Raw genomic sequence first — 20,882 nt, 5'->3', positions numbered from 1 at the left:
TATTTCCTCAATGTCCTTGTCCCTTTTGTTTGTTTGTTTGCTTGCTTGCTTGGGCCATACCCAGCGGCACTCAGTTCTGGCTCTGTGCTCAGGAATCACTCCTGGCAGCCTTGGGGACCCTATGGGATGTTGGCGATCAAACCCGGGTTGGCCGTGTGCAAGGCCAGTGCCCTCTCCAGTGAGCAGGCACTGACCCGACCCTTTGTCCATTGTGTTTGGGGACCACACCCAGCAATGCTGGGGCTTCTACAGGAAGAGGAGGGGGCGGAGTGAGAGGAGGGAAAGTTCCAGTTAGGACTGTCAGCCTGGTTGATGGAAAGTTCTGGGGAAAGGTGCCACCGTGTCAGTCTTCCTGCCCAGGCCAGGTGCTGAGTCAGGAGGAGGAACAGGAGGAAGGGTCAGGATTGCCGAGTCACAGTGAGCCAAGTTGGGTGGCAGTCACAGGGGGTGGGGTGTGTCGGGGCAGGGACATTAGTCACAGTGAGAGGGTCAGGGGTGCTGATTTTCCAGCGGGTACTCAGGGATTTGTCCTCAAGAAGGGAAGAATCGGTGCCAGAGAGATCGCATGAAGGTAGGGCGTTTGCCTTGCATGCAGAAGGACGATGGTTCGAATCCCGGCATCCCATAGGGTCCCCCGAGCCTGCCAGGAGCGATTTCTAAGCGTAGAACCAGGGGTAACCCCTGAGCGCTGCCAGGTATGACCCAAAACCAAACAAACAAACAAACGAAAGAAGGCAAAAATTGGAGGGGCAGGAGTGATAGCACAGCAGGGAGGGCATTTGCCTTGCACACAGCCAACCCAGGTTCGATCCCCAGGCATCCCATAGGCTCCCTTAAGCCCGCCATGAATGATCCCTGAGTGCAGAGCCAGGAGTAATCCCTGAGCACCGCCGGGTGTGGCCCAAAAACAAACAAAGAAAGGTTCATCACCTTAGCCCCACAGCCCCAGCACAGCATTGGGGAAGGCATTTGCCTTGCACGTGAGCAACCCAGGTCTAATCCCATAGGGTCCCTGACAGGGCACTGAGGCGACTGGGGTATTTTCTTTGTTTTGTCATTTTGGCCACACCCAGCGGTGCTCAGGGTTCCTCCCAGCTCTGCACTCAGAGTCACTCCTGCGGTGCACAGGCACCTTAGGGGGTGCCAGGATTGAGCCGTCCCACTGTCCTGTCTCCCCGGCCCCCTGAGGTGGTCTCCATAATCCCAGCAGTCCCAGCAGAGCTGAGGGCACCCAGGTCACAGGAACCCATCCTGAGCACACCCCTGTTCCCTCTCTTTGGGGCCACTGTCTCCTTCATCCTCCGACTGTCCCGTTTTACCAGGGTTCTGAGTCACAGGGAAGGTGTGGTCAGGTGTGACTCCCCAGGATTAAACCCCATTGGGGCGACGTGGGCCCAGTGACTAGTTCCGGGAGTCCTGACCCGGCATCAGAAGGTCCTGTCCCACCAGCCAGAAGGGCGCAAACTGAGTGGATGGGAATGGAAACATGAAACTGGCCCGGGTTCAAGTGGTCGGTAGCAGCCTCCTGGGTCCTGGATGACAACGGTGACACCATGTCAGGGTCTGACTGAGGAGTCCTGGTCAGTGCCGACATACTGGGAGCTGAGGGAAGCTCAGATACACCCAGATTGTGAGAAGCACCTGGTCTCACCACTGGTTCTTGGCATTTGCTTTTGAATATTTTCGAATTCATCGAATTTCTCTCATTTTTGGGAGCACAGCTGTAGGGCATTTGCCTTGCACATGGCTGACCCAAGACGGGTTTTGATCCCCAGCATCCCATAAGGTCCCCCGAACCTGCCAGGAGTGATTTCTGAGCACAGAGCCAGGAAGAACCCCTGAGCATTGCTGCCGGGTGTGCCCCCTCTAAAAAAAGAATTGTCTCATTCTTCTCCTGATCAAATGCTACTGACAGGGGGGCCTGAAAGAGAGAAAACAGGCAGGAGTGTGGCTTGTGTTTAATTTTTGTTCTTTTTGGGGATACAGTGGTGGTGCTCAGGAGTTGCTCCTAGCTCTTGGCTCAGAAATCGCTCCTGGCAGGCTCGGGGGATCATATGGGATGCTGGGGATTGAACCTGAGTTTGTCCCAGGTCAGCCGCGTGCAAAGCAAACGCACCTACTGCTGTGCTATCTCTCCGGCCCTTAGGGGACTCTATGGGATGCCAGGATGGAACCCAAGTCAGTCCAAGATCAGCTGCATGCAAGGCAAATGCCCTATCTACTGTGCTATTGCTCAGTCCCCCTGGTGGGCTTCTGACATGTAGAACAACAGAGTCAGTTTTGAGTGATCTTTGTTTTAGTTGAATGAGACCAAAGTTGTAAACCAACACACGTGTCCTGTATTCCCACATACCATGTACGCAGGCCCATATACCCACATACATGTGATCAGACATATGACATGTGGTCATGCACACATGCCTATGTTCCTGTGTCCAGGTGTCCACACACGCCTGGTACAGATGTACAAGTCTGTGTCTACATGTCCATATCTCCCACTCTGGACCCTTCATGGACGGTGGCAGCCCCCAACTCTCCCTGTGAACCTCATCAAAGCTCAGACCATGGGCCGGAGAGATAGCATGGAGGTAAGGCGTTTGCCTTTCATGCAGAAGGTCATCGGTTGGAATCCCGGCGTCCCATATGGTCCCCCGTGCCTGCCAGGAGCAATTTCTGAGCATGAAGCCAGGAGTAACCCCTGAGAACTGCCGGGTGTGACCCAAAAACCACAAAAAAAAAAAAAAAAAAAAAAAAAAAAAAAAGCTCAGACAGAGAACTACACTTGATCCGCTCAGCTCGGGCCATCCTGGGGCAGCGACGGGGTAGGGCTGGGAAGGAAAAGACGCACATTTCAGGCTGCCTCGGGGCCTTGCGTCTGCACCCCACATGGCTCCGAGACTGCAGAGTTCGGGGTTCAGACAGCAGAGCCATTCCCCGACAGCCCTGTTCTGCCTGGTCCCTCCTGCTCTGCTTCTAGGGGTGCCCCTGCCCCCCTTCTGCCATCACCCCTCTTGGGAAACCAAATATTTTGCAAAAGTACAGCATGAGGAGACACCAAGGATTGGAGTTGCTCAACAGGCCAAACCCGGCCCAGCATACTTGCAGGTTTGTGGAGCCCTGACAGCAGAGCCAAGTGTGGCCCCACAGGTCAGCACAGAGGCCCCTGGATGGCAGGCGGGGCCGGGTCACCCCAGGGACAGCTCATGGGCGCGGCGCTGGTGTGAGTGAGCGGGTAGGGGTCACAGGTTGGGACTAAAGCCCCCTAGGGAAGGTTTCTGGGGACCCCTCTGCCTGGGGGGCATGTCTGATCATCCTGGGGGCCTGGCAGGGGAGGGGGACTCCCAGACCTTGAGCATCGGACAGGTGCCTCAGGCCCTACCTAGGTGTCTCTAGCTGCCCAAAGAGTGGTGGAGCCGCTCCCTGCACCATCCAGGAATGCCACCCAGCGAGAAAGGGCCGGTTGTGACCCGGGGCGCTCTGGGCTCTGTTCCCTGTAGAACCGGAACCAGGAGGGCCAGAGCAGGCGGTAGGTTATGGGGAGCAGAAAGGTAGAAGGGCACAACTGGGGGCTGCTCTCTGCGCCCTCTTTCCACAGGACCCCTCAGAGGGGGCAGACCAGGGCTCTGAGGTTGGGGGGCACTTTCACGGATGTCTTGGGGGTACCTACCCTGAGCTCCTCCAGTCCAGGCAGTGCTGGAGACACACAGTCCCATGTGGACATGAGAGTGAACTGGGCGGGAAAGGGGTCAGAAGCTGCAGTGACAGCACAGCAGGGAGAGCGTTTGCCTCGCACGCGGCTGGCCAAGTTTCAATCCTCGGCATCCCATAGAGTCCCCCTGAGACCCTCAGGAGTAATTCCTGAATGCAGAGCCAGGAGAGACCCCTGAGCGTCATCGGGTGTGGCCCCAAACCGAAAACTCAAAAGTAGAAAGTGGGAAGAAGTGGGAAGCCTGCAACTCCCCAGAACTGAAGAAAACTCCATTTGTGTGTGTGTGTGTGTGTGTGTGTGTGTGTGTGCGCGCACGCGCGTGTGCCACACATGATGGCGCTGAGGGGTCACTCCTGACTCAAAACTCAGAAATCACTGTTGACAGGTTTGAGGGACCCTATGAGATGCCCGGGGATCGAACCTGGGTCATTTGCATGCAAGACAAGGACCCTTCTCACTGTGCTGTGGCTCTGGCACCAAAACTAATTTCTTTCTTTCTTTTCTTCTTTTTTACTTTCTTTAGGCCATGATCTTCATTCAGCACTCATAGATTGATTACTTCATGCCAGCAGAGGGCGCGGGAGACCACCGTGAGGGACAGTCCCACCCAGGCTGGAGCCTCCCTGACACTGGCTCGATCCCTCTCAACTGTCCAGCAGTGGCCTCGGGATTTGGGGCCCATGATGGCCCATGGTGGATGCAGCAGCTGCTTAGGACCACGGCCAGGCCTCAAGGGAGGGGATCCCCCTCTGCCCCGCCGTGCCCCTCTCGCCTCTGCCCACAGCCCCTTCTTATCCGGAGTGTCCCCCACCCAGCCAGCCGGCCACAGTGAGGCCCAGCACACACACACAGGCAGGAGTGAAGCCATTTAATGACGTGACGCGGGCCCAAGCCCGGCCCCGGGCCCCCCAGGACACGGCGCAGGGCCGGCTGGGCCCGGGTCCGAGAGAGTTCTGAGCGGGGGCGGCGGGGGCGGCGGCGTCCCAGGGCGTCCACACCAAGCCCGCTCCCTGAGGGGCTGAGGGGGGTCCTGGCCCGCTCGGGGTGTCCGGGGAGAGCTGCCGGGGCGCAGTTTGGCCGATGGCGAGGGGAGGCCGGCGGGCCGGGCTAGCGGTCGTCGTCCTCCATCCGCCGCTGGCTCATGGAGCTAAACTTGGTCAAGAGTTCCTGCAGCTCCGAGTCGCCTTGCGCGTCCTGGAGGGGGACAGGGGAGGGAGAGGGCGTGAGGATGCCTGCCCGGCGGGCGGCGGGCGGGCGCGATCGCGCGGAGGGAGGGACCCCGGGCGGGCACGGGCCTGGAGCGCGGCCTTCTGCACGGCGAGCTGGCTGTAGACGCGCGCGCCCTCGTCGCCGCACACGGTGCGCAGCTCGTCCTTGGTGAGCGAGAAGAGCTGCGCGCCCGTCAGCACGCCCAGGTGCTCCACGGTGCGCGCGCTGAAGGCCTTGGCGCGCAGCCACGCGTGCACCTGCTCGGGGCCCGACTCGAAGGCCAGCGGCGGCCGCGCCGGCTGGCTGCGCTCCCCGCGGAAGGGCCGCTGCGACGGCGGCTGCGGCGGCTGCGACTTGAAGTGGTGGATCTTGAGCTGCAGCTCGTTGTTCACCTCGTCCATCACCTCTGCAGGGCGGGGACGGGGAAGGGAGGGGTCAGCACGCGCGGAGGCCCCGCCCAGGCCGACCCCCGATAGCCACGCCTCTGGGAGGCCCCGCCCAGGCCGACCCCTGATAGGCTCCGTCCCGGATAGCCCCGCCCAAGCTAACCCCCGATAGGCTCCGTCCCGGATAGCCCCGCCCAGGCCGACCCCTGATAGGCTCCGTCCCGGATAGGCCCGCCCATAGACGGGCCACGCCTCTAGGAGGCCCCGCCCAGGCCGACCCCTGATAGGCCCGCCCCCAGACTGGCCACGCCCCAGAGAGGTCCTGCCTCGACCCAACCCAGATAGGCCACGCCCAGACAGACCCCACCCAAGAGACCCGCCCCGCCCCTGATTGGACCCATCCCAGATAGACCCGCCCTCTAGAAACCCCGCCCACGTAGGCCCCGCCCCTGGTTGGCCCTATCCCGATAAGCCCCGCCCTGTCCGGATAGGCCCCGCCCCCAGGCAGGCCCCATTGGCCCCTCTCCAAACCGACCTGCAGCCCCGGAGCCCCAGTTCTCACCGTTTTTGTGTCCTGAGATCCCCGCGGGCACCTTGTGCGTGGGGCTGGCAGGACCCCAGTACTTCACCCCGGGCTGCAGGGGCGGGCAGAAGGGACAGGCTGGGTGGCGGCGATGCCAGCCCACGGCTCAGCCCGCGGGTCCCCCACCGGCCCGGGCATCCCTCCGGGCCTCCCGGGGCCCAGCACACGGCAGCCCCTCACCTGCTCGGGCGGCCGGCCTGCCTCCTCGGGCCGTGCCTCCACCAGGATGTTGCAGGGCACGTAGCCCAGCTCTCCCCGGGAGCTGCGCAGCTCCCACCACTGATGCCCGTCTCTCACCACCTGCGGCACGGTGTGGGGCACAGGTCCGGTGACCCCCGGGCATCTGCACCCCGGAGGGCCTGTCCCCTTGCCTCCCCCACCACAGGGGCCCCGCCCAGAACAGCACGGAGCCCACCTATGCCCCCCAGACAAGACAAGGCCCCCCACTCACCTCTAGGACCTCGTCTTTGAGCACGGACAGCTCGTTGGAGTTGCGGGCCGTGAAGTCGTAGAGGACCCGGGCGAACTTGGTCACGGTGGGGGCAGGCTCGTAGGCCCTGCAGGACGGGACCCAGTGTGAGTAGACGGGAGGGACATGGGGTGGGTGGACAGAACCCGGGTGAGCAGGTAGGTGGGACCCGGGGTGAACAGGCGCTGTGTAGGGCTGGGGTCTGAGCCATCGGTGGGCACCTGTTTCCCTGTCATGCAGGCTGGGAATGATGAGGCAAGTCACTAGGTCAGGGCACAGCAGGTTAGGGGGTGCCGCAGCCCAGGCCCCTTGGGGAAACTGAGACTAGGATGGGAACAGTAAGCTCAGGAGGTAGAACCCCAGGTTGGCGGAGACACAAGGGCCAGCACCTCACCAGCCACCACTCACACACACACACACACACACACACACACACACACACACACACACACACACAGAGTTATACAAGCATTCAAATACATCACACATACCTTCACACACACACACACACACACACAAACCCCCCCCACCACATCACTCACACATACCTTCGCAGTCACACCCCCCACATACAGTTCTGACATACACATATTGCCGGAGCAATAGCACAGCGCTAGGGCATTTGCTTTGCAAGCAGCCAACCGGAGATGGATCCGGGTTTGATCCCTGGCAGCCCATATGGTCCACTGAGCCTGCCGGGAGCGATTTCTCTGAGCACCATCAGATGTGCCGCCCCCCAATAACAAAAACAAAAACAAAAATCCAAACCAATTCTCACATACACTTACAATCACACCTTTACACTTACACAGCCACTCATACACACACACACACACACACACACACACAGACACACACACACAACTGCGTATCCTGGTAGAAGTGCGAGAATGGAAGGAAAGGGGAGAGAGAAGGGAAGAGTAAGTAAGGGAAGGGAAGAGAAGGGTAAGGCACCTGCCTGGCTCTGAGAGTCTATGCTGGGGGGTCAGTACCAGCCTACTCAGCATCTTTGGGGTTTCTTAGTCATACCCAACAGTGCTCAGGAGCAACCCCTAACCGTGTCTGGCTGTGTAGATGGCATGTACTCCACAGGCTGTGTTGTTCCAGCCAAGATTCTAGAGTGAAGGCACAGGGCGGGGTGGAGCGGTGCCCGGGGTGTGTGTGCTGTGTGCCCCGAGCCTGTGCGGGTACCCCTGGGACTGTGTGGGTGACCCGTGTAGTGGCCTGGGCCTCCCCCTGGTGGCAGCTCGTGCGACTGCCGCAGGGAGGGACTCACCTGGGAGGACTGGGAGCCCGGTACTGTGGGGGGTCTCGGATGGGCGCGGGCTCAGAGGGCGGGTTGTGCCTTGTGGGGTTCCGGAAGGACGACCGGTTCCCTGGAGTGGGCTGGGGAAAGGGAATGAATGGTTCATGGGGTGTGTGTGGCGGAGTGGGGTGCCGGGGTCCAGGGATGGGGGCTCTGCTCTGACCTCGGTGCTGCTGGGGGGCGTGGGCGTCCCCTCCACTTCCCAGGGCGCTTCCTGCAGCATGTCCAGCGGAGGCTCCCAGCCGCTGTGGAATCTGGGCATGTAGAAGGGGATCTGGGCGTCGCGTGGCCACTCGGCGCTGGGCGACAGGAGAGACCGGAGGGGGGTGAGTGAGTGCACGGCCGGCTGCAGGGCCCCCCACGCCTTGCCTGCCCAGCAGCCCCGGCTCAGCGGTACCGGGGCAGCGTCCAGGCGTCCCCCATCGTCTTCCACAGCTCCATCTCCTTGGGCGTCAGGTGGCCGTGCAGGAAAGCCACGGTCTCCTGGGACAGCAGGGGGCTGCACACCGAGGCGGCCAGGCTCGGGCCCCCGCACGTGCTGACGATCTGTGCACAGGAGGGTTCAGGGGACGCCGGGCAGCTGCTCCCCGGCCCACCACCCGCCTGGGCCCTCAGCAGAGGCCAGTCCCCGCCGCAGCCCGGCACCCCCACCCCGCCCGCCCCAGCCCCAGTCCCAGCCCCGGCCCAGCACCAGGTCCAGCGGCCCGAAGAGGAAGTGCACCAGCTCCACCGCGCTGGGGTTCTCGATGTGCTTCTGCAGCTTGGCCTGGGTGGGAGGGGACAGGACAGGCAGACAGTGGGGTCCCCGCAGTGGCCCCACTCCCCATGGTCAGCTCTGGGAGATGGAGACACAGGCCCTGCAGGTCAGCCGAGGGGCGTGGCCTCCACCACGGGGTGGGGCGCTAGCGTGTGGGCGTGGCTCCACGAGCAGCTTTAGTCTCTGGATGTGGCTTCTAATTGGTGGGCGTGATCTACGTGCAGGCGTGGTCCCAACATGCATACGACTTTGAGATGTGGGCGTGGTTTCTGACATGGGGCGGGGCTTCCAATAGGGGTGTGTTCCTGTTGTGTGGGCGTGGTCTCTAACACAGCTGTGGTCACTGGGGTATGGCTTGTACTAGGAAGCATTGTCTTTAGCGTGGGCGTGGCCCCTATAATAGGCGGGGCTCCCAACGGGGTGTGTTCCTGGTGTGGGGGCGTGGTCTCTCGCATGGGGTGTGGCCTCTAGTGGGTGGGCGTGGTCTTTGGTATGGGCGTGGTCTCTCGCATGGGGCGGGGCTTCCAACGGGGTGTGCTCCTGTCGCGTGGGCGTGGTCTCCAGCACACAGGTGTGGTTTCTGATTGGGTGTGGCTCCTAACAGTGGGCGTGGCCTCCAGCAAGGGGTGTGGCCTCTGGCGTGTGGGCGTGGCTTATGTCATTGGGCAGGGCTCCCGACGGAGGTGTGTTCTGGGCATGCGGGTGCTAGTCTCCAGCATTGGGGCCGGGGTCGCCCCCATGCAAGCAGGAACAGGGGAGCCCCTGGCCGGCAGTGGGGGCCGGGGTGCCCCGTCCCCCAGACCTACCAGCAAGTTGATGGCCAGTTTGATTTTCTGATAGCAGTCCACGAACTCGGCCTCGGAGGGCGGCCGGGAGCGCAGCGTGAGCACACCCTCTGCAAGCGGGGAGCGTGGCTGAGCCCGGGTGGGGGTCCCCGGCCGCCGCCGCGCAGCCTCCCCCGGCGCCCTGCCCACCTGCGGGGCCCCTCTTGCCCTTCTTCTTCCCCTTCTTGCGCTGGTTGAGCTGCTTGAAGGCCTCCGCCGCCTTCTGCAGCCGCGCCACGAACCACTCGATGTCGTCCAGGGCGCAGTTGAGGATTTGCTGCGGGCGACAGGCAGGGTGAGGCCCGGGGGTCCCTCCGCGGGGGGCCGGAGCACCGCACGGGGGGCGGACACCCACCGTTTCCTTCTCGATCTTCTGGGCCAGCACCGCGCGCGGCTCCTCGTCCTGGGACTCCCGGCGGCGGAACCCTGCTGGGATGGGATGGGCGCACGGGGCTGGGACCGGGCCGGACCCGGCGGGGACCGCGAGGGACGGAGCCCAGACCGGATCCCGCCCGCCCCGGCGAGGGACAGAGCCCAGACCGCATCCCGCCCGCCCCGGCGTCCCGACGCACCTGGCTCGCTCAGCGGCACCGGGAGGCCCACGCGGTTCTTGGGGACCGAGTCCCCGCCGTAGCGCTGGAAGGGGATGGGCGCCGGGCCCTGGGCGGCGGGCAGCACCGACCTCCGCTGCTGGAGCTTCTCGTGGTGTCCCCTGGTGGGGATGGGGCGGCAGGGTCTCGGCTAGTCCGTCCTGCCCGGCCTCCCTGGCCTCTCCCCACCGCCCTCCCCGCCCCTCCTTCCTCCCATAGCTCCTGGCCCCCCAACCCCTGGGGACTCACTTGAGCGTCTGCGGCCGCATCTTCTTCCCCAGCTTGCAGTCGGCCAGGGCGCTCTCGATGTCCTCGTGAACCAGCTCCGCCTGCGGGGAGGGACTCGGGTCTGAGTGCTCACTGCGGGGCGGGGGAGCGGAGCTGGGAGCGCGGAGGGCGGGACCACACCGACAGGGAGGAACACCGCGGGATGGGCGTGGCTCCGCAGTGGGGCGTGGTCCCCGGGATAGGCGTGTCTTTGTGGGAGGAGCGAGGAGATAGACAGGGCGGGGCTTCCGTGTAGGGCGGGGCCTGACTGGCTGGGCGGGGCAGAACTTCACAGACAGCCTAGTAAGGGGCGGGGCTTTGTGGTAGTGACGGGGCGGGGCGTTGCCATTGGGGCGTGGCCTCGGGACGGGGCGGGGCTTGTGATACGTAAGGGTGAGGTGACATTGATAGAGCGGGGCTTCCGGGGAGGGGAGGGGCTAAAGGGACAGGGCGGGGCCGAGCTTCTCGGATAGGCTAGCACACGGGAGGGGCGGGGCTACATCCCATGGATGGGCGGGGCTTTACTTCTCAGACGGGGCGGGGCCTGTCAGGTGGGGCAGAGCTCGGATAGGCTTGCACACGGGCGGGGCGGGGCTTCGCGGGGTGGGCGTGGCCTCGCGCTCACCTCCACCTCGTCGCAGTGGAAGAAGTGCACGTCGGGCTTGCTCTGCTCCGAGTCCTGGCACACGAGCAGCAGCACCGACGGGTAGCGCAGCTGGTTGAGCACCGTCTGGCTGTGCTGCACGGTGGGCAGCGGGAAGTTCTCCAGCTCCTCCTGCAGGGGCGAGGCGAGGGCCCGGTGTCCAAGCTGCCCGCCCGGACGGACCCCCGGCTCCTCGGCTCCCAGCCGGGCCCCGCGCACCTTGGACTCCACGTCCAGCAGCCGCAGCTCCTTCTCGTTCACCTGCAGCAGCACCTCCTGCGTCCAGATCTTTTCCTTGGCGCTCAGGTGCACCAGCTTCCTGATGGCGTCGTCCACCGTCACGATGGCCTCGCTCTTGTCCATGATGAACGTGGCCAGGTGCTGCGGGACACGGCGGCCGTGGGGTCCAGGTCTGAGGGACCCCCACGATCTGGGTGCAGCTGGCCAGTCCCCCCCCCAGTCCCCCGAGGCTCAGCTCACCCAGCACGGTCAGGGCACCTGGCTGCCCAGCACAGGGCATGACCCTTCCAGGCCCACTGAGAGCTTCTCAGTGAGGCCTTCTCAGTGAGGCCCTTCTCACAGCTCTGTCCCCCACAAAGGGCCCCTCCGTCCTGGCTTCCTGCGTGTCTTTCTGTGCTCAGGCCTGCGAGGATCTGAAGGGATGTGGGGCACTGGGGCGCTGACCACCGGCGTGCCGCACCCCGTGACCCCCCTCAACCCTCCGGCCAGGGCTTGGGGAAGGTCTCAGTGCACCCTGAGGCCAGGCTTGCAGGTTCAGTGACTAAACACACAGACAGTGGCTGGAGGCGGTCACGCCGTCCCTGCTGCCAGGACACAAGCCTACAGACTGTCCCGGGGAAGTGAGACTTTAGGGCCTGGGCAGAGCAGGCTCACTCAGAAGCACAGGGGTGTAGGCGAGGAGCTCAGGGCCCCACGATTCTTGGGGGGGGGGGCTGTTTCTCAGCCCAGGAACCCTCTCCATTGGGTCCTCAGGAATGCAGAGGGCACAGGGCCCATCTTCGTCCTCCCCACAGCGGCTCTGATGGCAGCACTGATCAGGGGCATCTTTTTCTTTTTGTTTGTTTTTGGGCCACACCCTGGCAGTGCTCAGGGGTTCCTCCTGGCTCTAGGCTCAGAAATCGCTCCCAGGGGCTGGAGAGATAGCAAGGAGGTAAGGCATTTGCCTTACATATGGAAGGACGGTGGTTAGAATCCTGGCATCCCATATGGTCCCCTGAGCCTGTCAGGAGTGATTTCTGAGCGTAGAGCCAGGAATAGCCCCTGAGCGCTGCTGGGTGTGAGCCCAAAACAAAACAAAAAATAAATCGCTCCTGGCAGGCACAGAGGACCATATGGGATGCCGGGATTCAAACCACTGTTGGTCCTTTGTTGGCTGCTTACAAGGCAAATGCCCTACCGCTGTGCTATCGCTCTGATCCCTGATTGGGGCACCCTTTTTTTTTTTTTTCAGGGGCATCTTAATAAAACTCTGTCTGGGGCCGAGGCAATGGCACAGCAGTAGGGCATTTGCCTTGCAAGTGGCCGACAAAGGACCAAGGATGGTTTGAATCCCAGCATCCCATATGGTCCCCGTGCCTGTCAGGAGTAATTTCTGAGCGCAGAGCCAGGAGTGACCCCAAAAATATCCAACAAGAAAACCTCTCTCTCTGTCTCTTTGTCTCTCTGTCTCTCTGTCTCTCTGTCTCTCTCTCTCTCTCTCTCTCTCTCTCTCTCTCTCACACACACACACACACACACACACACACACATATACACACACACACACCTTCCTTTCCTCCAAGCCAACATTTTCTGTTTTGTTTTTCTTTTTGTTTTGTTTTTTGTTTTTCTTTAGGCCACACCCAGCAGCACTCAGGGATTATTCCTGGCTCTCTGTACTCAAGAATCACTCCTGGCAGGTTCAGGTGAACCTGTGAGGTTCTGGGGATCAAACCCGGATGACCGCGTGCAAAGCAAATGCCCTCCCCACTGTGCTCTCTAGTTTTGGCCCCAGCCATGTTGTCTAGGCTAAGAGTAACCCCTGATGCATCCATCCTGCCTTCACCTCAGTTCAGCTGCCCTGGTAAACACCTTCCCTGCTGCCCTGTCTCTCCAGCCCCTGTGTTTGGGTTCTTGGAGTCACTTCTGGCAGTGCTTGGGGATCACTCCTGGTAGGACTCAGGGGACCCGATGGGATGCTGAGGATTCAAGCCAACTTGGAGGAATGCAAGGCCTAGACCTCCTTTTCACCCATGTCTCCAGCCCTGTTTTTTTTTTTTTTTTTTTTTTTGGTTTTTGGGCCACACCCAGTGACGCTCAGAGGTTACTCCTGGCTATGCGCTCAGAAGTCGCTCCTGGCTTGGGGGACCATATGGGACACCGGGGGATCGAACCGCTGTCCGTCCAAGGCTAGCGCAGGTAAGGCAGGCACCTTACCTCCAGCGCCACCGCCCGGCCCCCTCCAGCCCTGTTTTATTTATCTATTTATTTGGGGCCATGCCCAGAGCTGCTCGGGGCTGATTCCCAGTTCTGTGCTCAGGAATCACTCCTGGAGGTGTTCAGAGGACCCTATGCCTATGGGATGCCACGGATGGCACTGGGTTGGTTGCATGCAAGGCAAGCGCCCTCCTCACTGTGCTTTGCTCTGGACCGATTTTAGTAATTTTCAAGGGTCGCCCAGCAGGACTGGGGCTGGGACAGTCAGGGTGCTCGGTCCAGGGTTATGGCCTGAGAGTCAGTGTTCAGGCTTCACAGGAGCTGAGTGCGGGTCTGAAGAGCAAGTGCCTTGCAAAGAGCTCGGACCCTGCTCAAAGGCTCACAGGGGGAGCTGGGCTGACAGGGAGACAGGGCAAGGCCATCCTAATTCACCCCACAGGTGGCCTAATAGGGGTGCACAACATCAGAGAAGAAGCAAACAATACTCAAGGATGGGCTGACAGGACAGTAGGGAGGCACTTCCCTGCACACAGGTGATTGGGGTTCAAGCCCCAACACCCCATATGTTACCCTGTCTTGGATTATACAGACCCCAGTGGCCCCTGGACTTCCCTTTAAGGGCTGGACATAAGTTAGAAGGGACCCCTTGTAATTCATTTAGGGGCAGTTGCCTGAGGGGTACATAAGCCTCCCAGCTCAAGTGTGTGCCGGGGTAGCTGCTTTTCCCAATGGCTTTGCTAGAAGTTTGCTGCCAGTTTACTAGAAAAACTGTTGGTTGGACTTGCTATTTCTGCTGCCCTGTTGATTCTGCCTTTCCTTCTCCTTTGGTCCTTTCTCTGGCTGACTGTTTGCCTTGGTCCCAACCCTGCTCTCTCTCTGTGTCTCTCTGTCTCTGCCTCTCCATCTCTATTTCTCTGTCTGTCTCTGTCTCTGTATCTCTCTTCCTCTCTCTGCCTAAGGGTTGGCTGTAAGATCCCTAGCTTCCCTACCCTGCCTGCTCCCCTATTAAACCCTGTTTCTGGAAAAACCTTTCCTTGTTGGAAAGAGGCCTACTGGGCCTCTGGCAGGTGGGCTCTGGCAGCCCCGAGTCTACCAGGAGTCGGGTCCCTAGTGCAGAGCAAGGAGTCAGCCTGGAGCATTAATGCTAGGTGTGGTCCTAAAACCAAAAAAAAGGGTCCCCAGAGTGGTGGCATGGAGTGGTAAGGTGTTTGCCTTGTGGGCACTAGCCTAGGACGGACACTGGTTAGATCCCTTGGTGTCTCATATGGTCCTACAAGCCAGGAGTGATTTCTGAGCGCATAGCCAGAAGTAACCCCTGAGTATCACTGGGTGTGGCCCAAAAAATAAGAGGGTCCCCAAGGTCTCCCATGGAAACAGTTTACGTCATGATATCTCCCAAGGACCCCCAAGACATCCACATTTTCTGCAAATTCGGGGGGGGTATGAGATGCTTCAGGATTGTGCCTGGCACCAGGGTCAAGGCCTCCCAGATCAGGGCCTTCCCAGGTCAGGCCACCTCACATATCGCAAGCACGAGGCTGAGGCTGTGAGTTGGAGCCATGTGGGCCCAGCTGAGTGCGGGTCTCTATGAACTACTGAGTGTTCAGGACTGCCCATGGGTCCCATGGCCCTGAGCCCCACTAGTCAGGTGAGCCCAGAGCAAGGTGACCAGGGGCCCCCAAGGACTACAGGGGCTTCCAGATGGGCAAAAGGAGCTAGTGCAGGCCAGAAAGAGCGCTGGGGGGGGATGTGCTTGCCTGGCACGTCTATTTATTTATTTTTGGTTTTTGGATCACACCCAGAGGGCTCAGGGGCTACTCCTGGCCTCTATGCTCAGAAATCACTCCTGGCAGGCTCGGGGGACCCTATGGGATGCCAGGATTTGAATCACCATCCTTCTGCATGCAAGGCACATGTTCTACCTCCATACTATCTCTCCGGCCCACGTCTATATATTTTAAAATTAATATTTGTGTTTTTTTGGGGGGCCACACCCAGTGGCAGTCAGGAATCACTTCTGGCAGGCTCAGAGGACCCTATGGGATGCTGGGGATTGAACTCAAGTCAGCCGTGTGCAAGGCAAATGCCCTCCCCACTGTGCTCTCACTCCGGCTCCAACACACACTCTGTGATTTTTCCCTTTCTTTTTCTTCCTCCTTCCCACCCGGGGTTGTAATCTTTCAACATAAGCTCAGTTCAACCACTTAGAACGTTGGGAAAAGGCCTCACATGGGCTGATTTTAAGCTCCATGAAAAAACCAAGGGGGCCATCTTGCGGGGGCACCGTGCCCCAGACACACACACTGACTGATGGGAACAGGACTGAAGTCCAGACAAGGCCCCTTCATCCTAAGATGAACTGGAGATGCACGCGGCCTGTCTGTGGGCGCTGATCTCAGAAATATCTAGAAGCAGCAGCCCTTGGAGGGAGAGGCTAGCTGGGTGCAGCAAGCAACCAGCCCTGCCAGAGAATCGGGGCTGAGATTGGGCGGGCTGAGCTCAGGCACCCTGACTACCGTCCCTGGCGCCAAGGGCTGGGCTGAGTGCCATCCTGAGTGGCCCCTGAACATGGCTGAGTGTTGTCCATTCCCTGAGGGAGAAACACTGGTTTCAAACAAGCTCTTTTTCTTTTTTCTTTTTGCTTTTGGGCACATCCTGAGGCACTCAGGGGTTCCTCCTAGCTCTGTGCTATCACTTCTGACAGGCTTGGAGGACCCGATGGGATGCCAGGGATCGAGCCTGGGTCAGCTGCGTGTAAGACAAAAGCCCTCCCTGCTGTGCTCTTACTGCAGCCCCACTTCTAACAGATTCTAACAGTTCAGACCCTATGCTAGCTCTCCAGAGGCCTCCAGACAGTCACACCCCAGAGCTGCCAGGAGCAGAACCAAAGTTCATGCTTAAGGGTCGCATCCCTGCAGCCCTGAGACTATTGTGATAGGCAGCCAGGACTAGGAACACAGAGAGAGATCGTGACATACTCTACTCGGAGACAAGAAGAGGGCCACAGGCTGCAGGGCTAGGCTGGAGCAATAGAACAACAGGAAGGGTGTTTGACTTACATATGGCTGACCCATTATGGGAGTCCCCTGAGTCAGCCAGGAGTGATTCCTGAGCAGAGCCAGAAGGAACCCCTGAGTATTGCTGGGTATGAGTTAAACTCCCCCTCAAAAAAACAAGGGGCTGGAGCATAGTGCTTTTGCCTTGCACACAGCCAACCCAGGATGGATGGTGGTTGGCTTCCTGGTCTCCCATATGGTTCCCTGAGCCTGTCAGGAGCGATTTCTGAATGCAGAGCCAGTAGTAACCCTGAGAGATGCTGAATATGCACCCCCCAAAAAACAAACAAAAACAAAACAAAACAAAGGGTCTAGAGTGACATCACAGTGGGTGGGGTGTTTGCCTTTCATGCAGCCAATCTGGGACTGACCCAGGTTCGATCCCTGGCATCTCATGTGGTCAGTTCCCTGGGCCTGCCAGGAGCAAATTCTGAACGCAGAGCCACGAGTACCTCCTGAGCACCACTGGGTGTGAACAAAATGAAATAAAAATACAACAGGGAGGGATTTTGCCTTGCACGCAGCAGACCTGGGTTCGATCCCTGGCATCCCGTGGGGTCCCCCCAAGCCCAACAGGAGTAATTTCTGAGCACAGAGCCAGGAGGAACCCCTGAGTGCGACCAGGTGTGGCCCAAAAATGGAAACAAAACAAGACAAGACAAAGCAAACAAATACAAACCAGACTGCAGGTCTGGGGTCAGCTACAGTGGGGACAGGGTTGGGTGTTGGGCTGACCGCCCTGAGTGTGACCCCCACAACTGCACTGGCTAGTCCCCAGACAGAGTCTGCAGAGATCCACGGATCTGTGGGGCCTGGTCCCCCAGTGATGCAGCGGATGGCTGGCTGGCTTGGTGAGGGCTCCACTCAGGGTCCCTCTGTCCAGACCAGAGACCCCCTTTTCGGTCCAGACCACCCTCCGATTCAGTCCTGCCTCTCTCTGCTAAGGTCCTACCTCAGACCCTGGACGGGGTGAAGGGGCCCCGTTTGCCACCCAAGAACGGCCTCTGTCCCTGTTAGCCAGGCCCTCTGGGGCCTTCCTGGGTGTCCCTGCTGGGTTGGTGTCCTTGTCCCCCCTCACCCTACCATCAGTGCCTCAGTTTCCCCAGCTTGCCGGGCCTTACCTGGACGTGGTACTGGGATGTCTCGTGCATGATGACGTTGGAGTTGGAGTATTTCTTCCTCTGCTCTGCACGGGACAAGCGTCAGCACGGGACAAGTGTCACCATGCGGCCCGGAAGGGCTCCTCACACCAGGCGTGGGGGTGGTGGTAGGGGCACCCCAGAGTGCAGAAGGCGATCAGGGGCCTCTTGGGGTCTAGGCAGGGCGAGGATGCGCCCCTTCCTGGCATCTGTGGCCCTGGGACTCCTCCTCCAAGTGTGCGGGCTGAGGTGGGGCCAGGGCCTGTCCCCCCCACTTGGCTACTCCCCCCACCCCGATCAGGTTTCGGGGAGCATCAGTCAAGGCTGCCACTGTGAATTATTAGTGAGGCTCTCCCCTTACGGGGGAGGGGCAGGAGGCAGCTGCTGCTCTGCTCACCCGGTGCCCGGGCCTCACCCAGGCTCTGGGGCATGGGATGCACCCTAAGGCTGAGCTGGACCCCCCCAGAGCTGACCTGTCCCCCTTCACTCAGGTTATGGGGTGTGAGACTTTCTCAGGGCTGACCTGACCCCCCCTAGATCTGACCTGGGCCCTCCAGAGCTGATCTGTCCCCCGCACCCAGGCTCTGGGGTGCTGGACCCTCCCTGGGGCTACAAAGCACCTCTCAGGTCTCACCTGCACCCCATCCAGTCACCCCTGGCTCTAGGGTGTGGGGAACCCTCCTCAGGGCTGACCAGACCCCCCAAAGAGCTGACCTGTCTCCCCTTTACCCAGGTTCCGGCTGTGGGATCTTCCCAGGGCTGACCACCTCCTAGATCTGATCTAGCCCCTTTACCTAAGCTCCCTCCCTGGGACTGACAAGGACCTCCCTGGTCTGATCTGCACCCCATTCACTCACCCTAGCTCTAAGGTGCGGGGGACCCTCCTAAGGGCTGACACGACGCCCCAGGAGTGACCTGGGGCTTGAGAACCCTCCCCATGGCTACCCTGATCCCCCGCCAGGTCTGACCTGAACCCTCACCCTCAGCTCTGGGGCTTGAGGACCCTCCTCATGGCTGACTTGCCCCCCCCCCAGGTCTGACCTGCTCTTCTTCACCCATCCTCTTCAACCCCAGCCCAGCTGGGGGGGACCCTCCCCACCAGGTGGTGCCACTCACCAAACAGGTCCTTGGCACTCATCTTGGGCACACCGTCCGACCGGCCGGGGCTGCTGCAGGGAGAGGCTGGTGAGGGCGGGGCCCGTGCACCCTCCCGGAGATGGGGCCCCCTGGGCCGCTCCCCGAAGCAGCTCACGGACCCCGAGCGGCTCATGGTGGGTCCGAGGCAGCGAGTTCCGGAGGCTGAGTCAGGGCCTGCTGGCCGCCAGCACCTGGCAAGGGCGAAACAAAGGGTCACACGGGCCAGAGCCCCGTGTCTGCTCCCTGAGCACCCCCTGACCCTGTGACCCTGCTGTGTGGTCCCGCAGGTCACACCGGGTGACACTGGCGGTTCCTCTGAGCTGAGCTTGAATCACTGTTGGCGGTGCTCAGGGGGACCCGTGGGTTCTCCAGGCCCTGTCGGGGCTCTGGCAGGACTCAGAAGGCACGTGCTAAGGGCCTGGGGCAGGGGGAAGGGGCCAAGGGGTGTGGGGACCAGTTGGGTTGGGTTGGGGTGAGCAGGACCCACTGCAGCAGGGCCAGGCTGATTCATCAGTGGGGGTCTGTGCTGGTGGGGCCCTGCCTCAGGCTCTGGGGCACGCATGAGGGGGCTCCTGGAGGTGAGGGGCTGGGCCCGGCCCGCACCCCCTCCTCTGTGAGCAAGAGAATGTGCGGAATGTGCAAGAGGCGGGTCGGGGCGGGCCCAAGTGTTTGCTTAATGGGGTTCTGGGCTGCAGAGCAAGGGTGAAGGCATGTATGACTGGTGGCACCCCTGAGACGGAGGGGACCCCAGCTCTGCCCCATGGGGAGGACTTCTGGGAGAGTAGCTGGAGCTGGCGGTGGGGTTGGGGCATGAGCATGCCCATCTGGGGGTCCGGATGGGGCACCCCTGCCTTTTGGGGACACCTGGTCCCGGGCCCAGGCTGCACTTGAGTTTCGAGGCGGCCATTTTTCCGGGTGCACGGGGAGGGCGAGGGGGGGTGGCCGGGTGGCCAGGGCAGAGGGAAGGGTTCCAAGTTCAAATTCCAGCTCTGGCGGGGCCCAGTGACCTTGGGGAGGAGAAGCTGGGTGGGGCTTGGAATGGGGGAACCCCTGGGCCCGGGAGAGATGGACAGTGTAGGGGGGCGGTACCCCGGAAAGTGGGCGGGGAGACGGGCTGGTGTGGCCCAGAAGGGGACCAGGAGGGGCTTGGAGAGAGGGTGAGGGTGACCTTAGGGTGGGTGACACCCCCCAATTCTCCTGCCGGGGTGTCCCCCGGGTCACGGGGCCAGCACACAGGAGCGCAGGTGCGAGAACCAAGGCAGCCTGGGGAGGGGGAACCCCACCGAGGATCCTGATCAGCCCCCTACACCCCCTACAAAATTCCCATCCCACCTCCCAGCAGGGTGCAGGAGCAAGACCCTGGAGTGCCTGACCCCCACTTGGGCGCAGGGACAGGACCGCACAGCCGTCAGAGGGGCTCCCAAGGGTGCCCCGGGGCTGGGCGGGCCCCAGTGAGTCAGGCCCCCCCCCTCCCAGCACACCTGAACCCCGAGAGCTGACGCAGGTCGGGGCCGCCGGCACAGGGCAGGATCCCAGCTGGGCAGCCTGCTGGCGCTGGGTGGGCACGAATCCTCACCTCCCAGCTGGGGAAACTGAGGCTGGGAAGCCTCCACGGCCCCCTCCCCAGCCTCGGGCTCCCTATCCCCAGGTGCACCCCAGGCCCCGGGCGCGCTCACCCGCAGCTCGGTCGGCCCGTCTGTCCGTGCGCCCCGGTGGCCCGTCGTGCGCCCCGGTGGCCGTGCGCTCCGGCGGGTGGCGCGTCCGCTGGGTCCGCTGGGCCCGTCTGTCTGTCCCCGGGACGGGCCGGGCCCGCGCGGGACTCGGCGGGTGGGGCGGGGCGGGGCGGGGCGGGCTCAGGCGGAACCTGAGCGGCAGGTCCGAGGCGCAGGCGGGGCGCGGCGGGGTGCTCAGGGGGTCCCCTCGACCCGGACCCCTTGGAGAGGGCGCGCCACCTCGGGGTAGGGAGGGTCCTCCCGCGCGCTCCACAGGCCCTGTCTCCCCCCAGACACCCCACCTTCCAAGGCTGCTAGGTGCGCGCAGCTGCCTGGTCGGCCGTGTCCCCTCCGGTCCCTGCCTGCCTCCTTAGCCGGGGGACCGGACTGGGACTGTCCCCTGTGCGATGCCGGAACAGGAGCTGATGAGATCTGGAGTCAGGCCTGGGGACCCTCCAGCAGGCTCCGAGGTGTGACAAGGCTGAGCTCTCTCTCTCTCTCTCTCTTTCTCTCTCTGGGTGGCTGGGGCCCCAGTGGGTGGTTTCTGGGATGGGCCCCTGGAGGTTGAGGCTGACGCAGGGTCCCGAGGGCGGGCAGGGTCCGGCCAGGGCCCTGGGCTGAGTGTGAGGTTCCACCTGGGGCCAGGAAATGCCCTTTGC

The 20,882-nt window shown here is 61.7% G+C and overlaps 1 protein-coding gene across 1 annotated transcript; it reads right to left on the bottom strand.

Annotated features, from left to right (window-relative positions):
* Positions 1-4,816: 4,816 nt before the first annotated feature.
* EPS8L2 (EPS8 like 2) lies at positions 4,817-20,223 on the bottom strand. Its single transcript, XM_049781296.1, has 20 exons — positions 20,188-20,223; positions 18,631-18,702; positions 18,491-18,543; positions 17,357-17,421; positions 10,963-11,124; positions 10,726-10,875; positions 10,083-10,162; positions 9,816-9,955; positions 9,599-9,672; positions 9,394-9,520; positions 9,226-9,314; positions 8,354-8,428; positions 8,060-8,208; positions 7,826-7,961; positions 7,633-7,742; positions 6,339-6,444; positions 6,068-6,187; positions 5,867-5,939; positions 5,005-5,324; positions 4,817-4,903 (listed from the first exon to the last, which is right to left on the bottom strand). Exons 2-20 carry the CDS (start codon positions 18,642-18,644, stop codon positions 4,817-4,819), a joined length of 2,130 nt encoding a protein of 709 aa, XP_049637253.1. The 5' UTR covers positions 18,645-18,702; positions 20,188-20,223.
* Positions 20,224-20,882: the final 659 nt, after the last annotated feature.

Source organism: Suncus etruscus, chromosome 9 (assembly GCF_024139225.1).
Source record: "Suncus etruscus isolate mSunEtr1 chromosome 9, mSunEtr1.pri.cur, whole genome shotgun sequence".
Lineage (NCBI taxonomy): Eukaryota > Metazoa > Chordata > Mammalia > Eulipotyphla > Soricidae > Suncus > Suncus etruscus.
Note: the sequence above shows the minus strand (reverse complement) of the source record. Positions and strands in the feature narration are given on the sequence as shown.

Bases quoted from the DNA above. Each gene is read 5' to 3' on its own strand.
- EPS8L2 (XM_049781296.1), bottom strand. The intron at 9,673-9,815 runs GTGCGTCGGGAC...ATCCCATCCCAG, and splicing joins GGTGCCGCTGAGCGAGCCAG to CAGGGTTCCGCCGCCGGGAG. The intron at 7,962-8,059 runs GTACCGCTGAGC...CCTGTCGCCCAG, and splicing joins GACGCCTGGACGCTGCCCCG to CGCCGAGTGGCCACGCGACG.